This window comes from Anabas testudineus, chromosome 12, assembly GCF_900324465.2.
Source record: "Anabas testudineus chromosome 12, fAnaTes1.2, whole genome shotgun sequence".
Lineage (NCBI taxonomy): Eukaryota > Metazoa > Chordata > Actinopteri > Anabantiformes > Anabantidae > Anabas > Anabas testudineus.
Genome location: NC_046621.1, coordinates 3905360 through 3914701, shown reverse-complemented (window position 1 = coordinate 3914701; position 9342 = coordinate 3905360). Strand labels below are relative to the sequence as shown.

General features: G+C 39.8%; 1 protein-coding gene across 1 annotated transcript; it reads right to left on the bottom strand.

The window, feature by feature from the left end:
* Positions 1 to 212: 212 nt before the first annotated feature.
* Positions 213 to 4794, bottom strand: c9 (complement component 9). The gene is made up of 11 exons (XM_026356778.1): positions 4657 to 4794; positions 4463 to 4553; positions 4113 to 4263; positions 3889 to 4030; positions 3477 to 3615; positions 3154 to 3375; positions 2816 to 3056; positions 2110 to 2241; positions 1566 to 1741; positions 1242 to 1476; positions 213 to 1124 (listed from the first exon to the last, which is right to left on the bottom strand). Exons 1-11 carry the CDS (start codon positions 4770 to 4772, stop codon positions 967 to 969), a joined length of 1803 nt encoding a protein of 600 aa, XP_026212563.1. The 5' UTR covers positions 4773 to 4794; the 3' UTR covers positions 213 to 966.
* Between the last annotated feature and the right edge of the window lie 4548 nt (positions 4795 to 9342).

Below are 9342 nucleotides of genomic sequence, written 5' to 3'. Positions count from 1 at the left end.
TCCACTCATTTGATTTCCATCAGCGTTAAAGGACAGACTTGTTTTCTACTGGGAAAAACCACTGTGTAATGTTTTGTTTCCTTTAAAGTTAAAAAAGTCCACATTTACTGAAGCACAACTTCCTCTGAAATCATTTTAAGGTCATATTTATAAGTTAATTAACAAGTGAAGTAAAGAGTAAATGACAACTGTAAGTGACAACTAAGGAAAACAAGGTTCATATTATTTTATTTGTAGTTTATGTCCAACACTTAAGTCTCTGATCTCTGTCACCAGTTGTCCTCTGTGCCAGGTCTCTCTCCATCCAGGCAGTTTCCACTCATCTGGTTCTCATTTGCACAGCACAGCCAGTTGGAATGTGTTCATGCTTTACAGATGAGTTATTAGCCCATTAATACATACTTCAGCCAACACTATTAAAAGTAAACTGAAGTGGAAAGACACAGTGTTGTTTGCAGGCAGAAAGCTGTAAATTGCTGTAACAAACACCACAGGTTTCTGAATGAAGTCATTTTTAGAGTTGTATGTTATACACAGCTTGGTTTCAGGTCTTTGGTTGGGAAATTACATTATAAGAGTAACCTATATCACTAAGTACAATGCAGCAGTGTGCAGCAAAAGGCTATGCAACTTCATTCTTATTAATGTCAAAGGCATTTTATAAATTTAACCTCGAAACTTCTTTTGCAGCTGTTGATGTGTATTGAGTTTATTTCATTGTACTAAAAAAAAAAACACCGGCCTTCTCTCCTGGGATTCAATGGATGTTTAAATATTTGAAATTGATGTTGTATACTCAAACTCCACATATGTAAATCATCTACAAACCTACCTTAAGTAAAGGCTAAAGACCACTCTGTTCCTCTAACTTAGGGGTATCTTTTTGATATGAGTGAGCAGTGTGTTTGTCGAGAAGAGAGAGAGAAAGAAAGATAGATTGGGTTTGTTCAATTGTCATCTATGGTCTTAGCAGCTTTCTTCACTGTTGGAGTCTCCTCTGCATTCAGCTCCATTGAGCCCTTCTGTGTTGCAGCTGCGTGTCCTAGAATGTTTCCCTGCTTTACAGTTGGACCAGGAAGACCAGCAAGACCAGTTACCTTCCTGCACAACATCTGGTCTTTTACCTGCAAAACATGGTTTAAATAAATGCTATAGAGAAAAATGTCCTGATGTGATATGTCAAAAATGTTGTTGGTATATTGGGATATGATGAATGTTTAATTTAACTTGTTTATGCTTACCTGCGTGTTTGGCTTTATCACCTTTGTAATTCTGGCAGGCCAGTCCTTCAAACAAATGAGTGCACAGACACATACACTTTCCATCCAGCAGAGTAAGAGTCCCACCGTTATGACAAGGTTTACACTTGCACACATTATACTCTGCTACATAGTCTGCCGTGGCACGCTTCAGGTTGGAAATCCTGATGTTAGCATCAGGCATATCCAGTGGAATTAACATGTGAATGGGCTCCGGCTGCAGAAACAAAAGAACACTTGCATAACGCCACTCGCCATAGTATAACACCTACATCACTGTAACATTACATTTCATGCAATACTTACCTCACTGTTAAGTAGCGCGGGGGCATCAGCAATGCTCCGTGCCCAGTTCTGATATGTATCGATGTCCATCACCCCTTCCTTATTTAATTTAGCTCTCATTATAACTGCACTTTCAAGAGTACCTCCTTTGACTGATGTCATCACCTTGTCCACCAGTGCTTTTCCTTCAGCTGTATCTATATGTGGCAACAGCAGATTAACTGTCACTGACATGAATGTAAACGTTATTCATATTCATCACAGCACTTGTTCATAGTGCCCTCATGATAAAATAGAAGTGTTTTACATCAGTGGTTCCAGCATAAAACACTGGCACACAAATATCCACAAGACACACACTTGTTTTGGATAGCTCACACTGCTGGAACCGCATATTAGTCTGGCCTCAATTGTGGATTACATGAATATGAATACCCCCAGTATCAAAGTTAATATACACAGAAGAAATTTTATGAATTACATGCGTGTGGCTTGTGAAAATTATATAAGGATAGATCCCAAACTGCCGGCTATTCTCATCAGTGTGATCAGGATGAAAACAGACCTTCGGTTTTTGGTTTTGCATCATGACATCCACTCAGTCCTAGCTTTCCTGTCACATTAACACTCTTCAAACCGGTTATATCTGCTGTGATGCCCGCTTTCAAGCAATGTTGAATCGCCCTCTCTGTGAGCTCTGCAAAAATCATGAAGAATAAAGAATGAGCACGACTGTGGCGGTGTCATAACAGGAGGTTTTCTGAAGGTTTTGAAAATCAAAACAGTTAGTTTGAACATCAGGCTACGTTCAGACTGCAGGTCAGGACTTCAATGTGAACTGGCCACGGCCCTGAAATTGTTCTCATGCACAGAAAACACTACAAAAATGTGATGTCAAACGCAGTAGGTTCTACTAGTAGGGTGCGGCTGAAGTGAGGCTATACAGCTCGATTACAACAAGAACCCGCTACTTTAGCTTGGACAGAGGTGTCTCCCCAAATATCTAATGTGTATTCAGACCAAAACATCCCTGTTCCACCACTGACTATCTCCATCACCGCTGTCAGCCAAGTTTGTTGTTATCCAAGCTCCTGCTGACGCAAAGTCAGATAAAATGTGCATTGGAAAACATCCAATATGTATCTGATTTAGGGCTTTTCACACTGCCATAAGGAAGATCAAATATAGGCAAAAAAATAACAACAACTCAGGTTTGGGACACTTTTGCCTGCAGTCTGAATGCAGCCTCAGACACTTTCCCAGGGACCTACGTCTTGTTTTGATGGTGTCCTGGTTGAGAACATAGACCAAGTCATATTCACCACCAGACTTTCCATTTTTGGTGTAGTGGGTTCCATAGTCCTCCAAGAAGGCAAAATAAATACCCTTCTCATACTGCAAAGGCAAAGATTTGACATGCTCCAGGAATTCATCTGTCACTTTTAGCTCCCGGGAGCGCATCCTGTAGGTACTCAGTTGTACTCTGCCCTTCACCCGCATGAAGTTTTTGTTCTGGGTGTGCAGGAGAGAAGTTTTAGTGAATAGTCTTTTTTTAGTGTTTGCTACAAATAACTTGAAGTGATGTGAACTAGTCAATGGCGACATTCACCTGAATGGTGGTATACTCTGAGACCTCCTTAATCATTGATTTAAACTCGTACCCAATCTCTGCATCCACTTTTGCTGTAACATTTGACAAGGATTTCTCACTGGGTTTAAATTTGAAGGAGAGTCCAGCGTCAACTTTAAAGCTAAAATCCTTTAGCATTTCCCTCAGAAGGGAATGTGTATCCTCATAGATTTCTCTAGAAAAGGTTTCCTCCACCAGAGTCTGGAAAGACGGGGAGTGAAAGTGTTTTTCAGAATCATTGTTATTTACATACACATAAAAATGTATCTGCAGGATAAAATAGGAAGGGGATTGTGGCTAACCTCATAGTGAAGCACACCAATATTCCAGGGAATCCTGTCTTGCCTCCCAGTGTTTGGATTTGTCACTCGATCACACCTTCCATTGAAGTAATCATTGTTGAACGGATTCATTCGTGGATCTGCACCCAAGATGTTGATTCTGGTGCATGGACACAGGGGCCACTTTCAGACTTTTTACAGTGGGAAGTGTTCAGTATACACCGCTACTTGGGTACAAATTACAACATTACGCAAAAGAATCATTTGACCTAATTCTACATCCTTTGACCATTTGGCTGTAAATTTATTTTAGGCACGCAGAAATGAGAGTGGGATGGATGCTGAACTGATGCAACTGCAGCAAGAAAGTCGCCATTTTACCTGTTGACTGTTTGATTTCTTCTAATTTTGCTTTCTGTTAAAACATTCTTACCCATATCCTGCTGTTCGGCCTTGCTCATTGGTATCCAGGACTTTGAAACCACATGGCTTACGCTCTGGGTCACAGTCCTCATCTGACCCATCTTCACAGTCATAATCCCCGTTGCACATTAATCTCTTCTTGATGCAAGAACCTGTGCAGATATTAAAGTTAAACTTGTGAAGCCTAAATTAATAAAGACAGAGGTACTGTGATTGCTTAAAAAGCTGAATTACCTGATTCGCACTGGAACTCTGTGACTGAACAAACAGGAGGTGGTGGTAGCTCACATCTAGCATCTGTTACACAGAACTCCCTGTCTCCAATTGATCCCTGGCAAGATTCGCCTCCAAACTGACCAAACGCTTCTACGCTTCGAGAACGTCTCTGAGGATCACAAATGACACGGGCTACTTTACTAAGAATCTATACTACCATGCAAAGGAAGAGAGCAGCAACTAGAGAAACATTGAAGCTTAAATCATGATGTTTAAATAATATAAAGTGCAATAAAAAATATAATGTTCCTGTTTTTTATTTAGTTTTTGAGCCACATTTTTGAATTTGTTGACTTTAATGGACTCACTCTGCTTTTTGTGCAGGGATCACAGGAGCTCCACTCAGACCAGTGACTCCATGCACAATTGACTTGTGGTGGAGCAAGAAGCTCCACTGCCCTGAAAAATTCACACTAAATGCAATTAACTGTGATAATATACTTAAATCTATAGTACATGACAGAAAACAACACAACCTAAATTTAACAGGAAATATACATACGTTCCTTCTCCAAGAAGTGCCAGAATTAGACACAGGCCACAGAGGCCCAGCTGGAGAACAACCGCAGTTCTCATGATAAATCTTTGACAAGACAAATGGAGTGCGTGTGTCCCCATTCAGTCTTTTAAGCAACTTCCCTGTCAATGATTTTCCTAACTGCAAAACTACTGTGTTGTCATCAAATCAATAGGTTAGATTTCAGGTAAAGTGGTATTGATTCAGTGCTCAGAAAGTCCCCAAACAAGAGTATGCAACAGTTGTTTGAAAGAAAACACATCCACACAGTGCGGTTTGTTTTTCACTTCTTCACCTGCATAATAAAAACCAAAAGAGAAGATTAATTTGATCTCATCATCAAACTGTAGCCTATTGCTAGTGAAGAAAACATACAGATAAAGTTTAGCACGTCTAAATAACAGATGATCAAAGGAAACTGTTTGGATACTTGTATTTTAATTAGCATGTAATTAACTTTTATATATATACAGTACTTTTTAAAATTGCCAGCACTAAAGCAAAATATGTGTAAGTATAAATGTCTCTTAATTGGAAACCATTTGTTAATTTGTGTGTTTCCAGGATTATGAAATCCTTGGAGAGGTTTACAGCAGAGCAAAGCTAATATTTGAAGAGGCAGCTTTTTGACTGTTGTAATACTAATGTCCATGAAGCAGGTCAACATCTGAGATTGGGAAACTTAATGGTAAGACTGTCAAAATTCAATTAATCAACAAACCTGTGTCTACACACAAATATGTAATCTGAAAATCTATCCAAGTGTTTTTAGCTGATAGGTTTGTGAAGTGTGGCTTTGTGTCCACAAGATGGCAACATCGAAACAGACAACAGTATTATTTGGTATTGTTGTGCATGTCCAACATTTCTTCACTGTTTATGTCTCCAGGGTGAAGAAATGATGTTATTACAGAGACAATGATAACAATTTATACTGTTTACTTTTATAAATGTGTAAAAACAAGCCTTGCACAATGTGCAGGAAGTTTTACACTGTTGGACCTAATAATCTGTCATGTGGTCTGGGAAGCTTTTGCTGACTCGGCATTACTTCAGTCCTCAAATAGACAGAGTGCAGTGCGTATAAATCACAAAAAAGAGAAAACAGAATAGTGTGTGGAACGGAAAGAGATGAAAGCAGTGCTGAATTTAAAAACAGACAGAAGTTGTTAGGATTATGATCAAACAAGCTAATCATTGATGATTTGGTGAAGCATTATTCACAAACACAGAAGTCTGACTTAGACATGTTTGCTTTTAAGTGAGAGAGCACTCCAGTGTGTTCAGCTGACAAGGATTTTCTACTAACTTAAATAAACACTGTTGGACTATTCCCTGATGTCAATCTGGGGGGCTACCCTGTATTTTTTCCCTTTATCTGCAAGCAGAGCTGGGGTAGTCTAGAGGCTATGTGGTCATGGCCCACTGGAGAGGCACAAATATGTGCTGAAGTCACCAGTTTTACAAGGTTTGACAGTTTCCTGCCAGCTTTCTCAGGAAACCAGAGGGTAGGTAAGGTGCTTGGCCAATATTTCTCCTGACTAGAAAGACTTCCTGTTTTCTGAGAGGGGGGAGTTGGTGTGGAAACACTTGTTGAACACAGTGTGGCTCAGTTTTTCTGTAATTTACACATTTCATCCCACAGCTTGTCGTTCTGTGCGACAGTACACGACAGCTTTCCTGCACTTCCTCTGTTGCTGCTGCTCCATGTTGTATTTTTAGAGTAATATGTTCAAGTGCTGTGAAGGCAGCTGAGGGTTAAAAAAAAAACAGGAGGGACATAGGATAAAATCTAAGCCTATCTCAATTACGGACTGGGAAGAAGTGGTTATCTCAGGTTCTGGCTGTGGTGGCAGCCAAGTCCAGGATTCACGCCCTAAATGCTTGATGTTTGGATTATGGCCTTCCTGTCATAAACTAGAGGAAGGAAGCTTCTCATCTGATTCTCTCTGTCAGCATTCTATCATAAAAATAAGTCCTCTAGTGTGTTACAGTCTGTGCTGACTTGTGGTCTATTTATTGAAAAGGGTGTCCAATGCTTTTTCTTTCCTCCCAGAATGCCTCCCATGAGCTCCCTTGAGCAAGCAGCATCCAGAGTGTCTGTCTGTATTCAAGTGTGCGGTTGCGTGGGTGTGCCAACGACCTAAACAGACAATGAATCAAATTCAGGAGAACAGGGAACTGTAATTTTAAAAGAACGTTATCAGACAGTGAAGCTGGATCAGAGAGACGTCACTAAAGAGAATGGATGAATTTCAGATACACACATTTCTTTTGGTTCTATGACATGGTTAATACAACATTTATAAAAAAAAAATACTGGTTGGTGACTGAAGGGGAAAACTCTCAATTATCTTTTTTCTGTGGGGCTCATCTTCTAAAATCCTGCCTGTCAGCAGACCAAATGATACAAAGCCAGGAAGGACGTCCTTCCTCTGACTTTCTCTCTCTTATTTCTCATTCCTCAACTTGCAACAGACTGTATACTTTATACCTCTTAAACTCTTCGTAATAGAGTGGTGATAAAAATGTGGGTTCAAGTGTTATTCCGAGCAAACTATGGTGCTCAGTTTTTATCATAGCCGTCTTTAATCCATTAAACACTCCTCCAGCTTTTTTTAAATGGACAAAAGCCGTCCTTGTGGTGTTTGGTGTCACTGTGTGCACTACAGTGAACATGAAAAAGAAGAACTAAAAGAAAACTGTAGTCTGCAGTGACATGGAAGAAAATGTGCAAACATGCATGGTAAAGCTAACGGCTGTCACAGCATGCGTCACTTTCCGAGTGAAACTGAGATCCACTGCAGAAACCCCAGGATGACCCCACTCATGAAAGAAGAAAATAAGATAGATAATAGAACGGCACCTGACCAAGTGGTGAAGCCCATCATCACCACCACAGAGAACCAAGGTAGAGGTTCAGTTATGGTTTGAAGTTGGGACTGTCTGCCACAGGCTTGGGTTGGATATCTTTGCAAGGCACAATCAAATCAAATATTATGTTGGTATTCTGGAGAGAAACAGTGCTCAACCTCAAAGGGCTCAGTCTCCTTTGTTAGGATTGGATTTTCCAACATCTAGGAACATGTATACATACACATCACCTAATCCTGTCTGAAAAAATAATCGAGCAAATTGACTTTGTAGCTTTATTAGTGTCACAATAAAACAATTTTATAACAATAAATATCACATAAAAGCTGTGCACATCGATTGCCCACAGCGTTAACACCACCTGGTGGTGCTAATCTTTTTACCACGCTGACCTGTTCACAACATTAAAGCAGCGTACATGAGCTGGAATAAGCACTGAATGTTTAACTTCAATAAAAGCAGAGAGTTTATAAGAGTCTGAAGGTGTAAAGGCTAATTCACTGGGACGCGTAATGAAAATGCTGATTTACAGAAGTGAAACTCCTTGCTCACAGGAAAAAGCCACACTGACATCACTGCTCGTGTTTGTGCAGATCACAGTGTTGCTGCTTGCTTTGGTTGTGTAGCTATTACAGATTGCTCTTTGCCATTTGCCGTTTATCTGTGTATGTTTGCATTTTTCCTTGAAGAAGCTGGGAGTTCTTTGTCTTTTTAATTGTGGCTATGCCTGCTCACACAAACAATCCACTTCTTTTCTTAATATTCCAAAACAAACATGTGCTGATGCCTCTGCAAACATCAAACAAAGCACGTCCTGTGTGACTTGATGGTTTTCTTCCTGGGAATATCATAACCGGTGCTCAGCGCTTAGAACAGCAAATAGAAAAACGGTCATTATGGCTGAATCTCTAGACGGTATCAAAAACAAAATAGACGTTTACACTGAGAAAGTCCATGACCCATTTTGGTCGGTGTACAGAAGACTCCAGCACATAGGAAATGTAGTGCCTGCTCTTATAAAAATGTGCTGTGCCTGCAACATTGGAGCTTTTCTCTCTTGCTCTTCTGTCCTCTCACTCCTTTTACATTACATCTTATGATCATCAGTGCACACATTGTTTAGTCTTTACTCTTATATGACGTGAATTAGCTTCTCAAAAATGTATTGAGTGTTGCTGATCCACATACCGGTAGAGGAACATAGGATTTAGTCATGACTTTCTGTCCCGAACGTTGAGCAATGGTGCATCTCTGCGTCATTTCAGCCAAACCATTGTCTTTTTCAAGCCATCCTGTCCTTTCACACAGTGGAACCCAAAGAAAATGACATGTTGCAAATCACAGGTTATAGTGAAAGATGCTTTTAAGCAACAACCAGATGTAGACATTAGAAGGCTTCGAAGCAGGAGCTTCAAAATCAGCAATGAGCCAGAATTTCTGGCCACAGCAGAAACAAGACAGACATGTTTTAAATTTTTTTTTTGTGATTGTTGTTGTTTAAGCATGTTGCTTATTTACAATCTCAGCTGATGGAATAAAGTATTAGTATTATTTGGAGTTATTATTCTGGCCACTCTGTGAATACAAATGTAAAACTTGTTTTGGTTCCCATCACCTATTCAGTTTTTCAATTCAATTTAATTTGTATAGCGCCAAATTAAAACAGAAGTAATCTTAACGCACTTTACAGTGTAAGGTTTCAGACCTTACAGAGAATAATTATACAAAAAATTATATGGAAAACCCAGCAATCCCATTTGAGCACGCTTTAGGCAACAGTGGAGATGAAAAACTCCC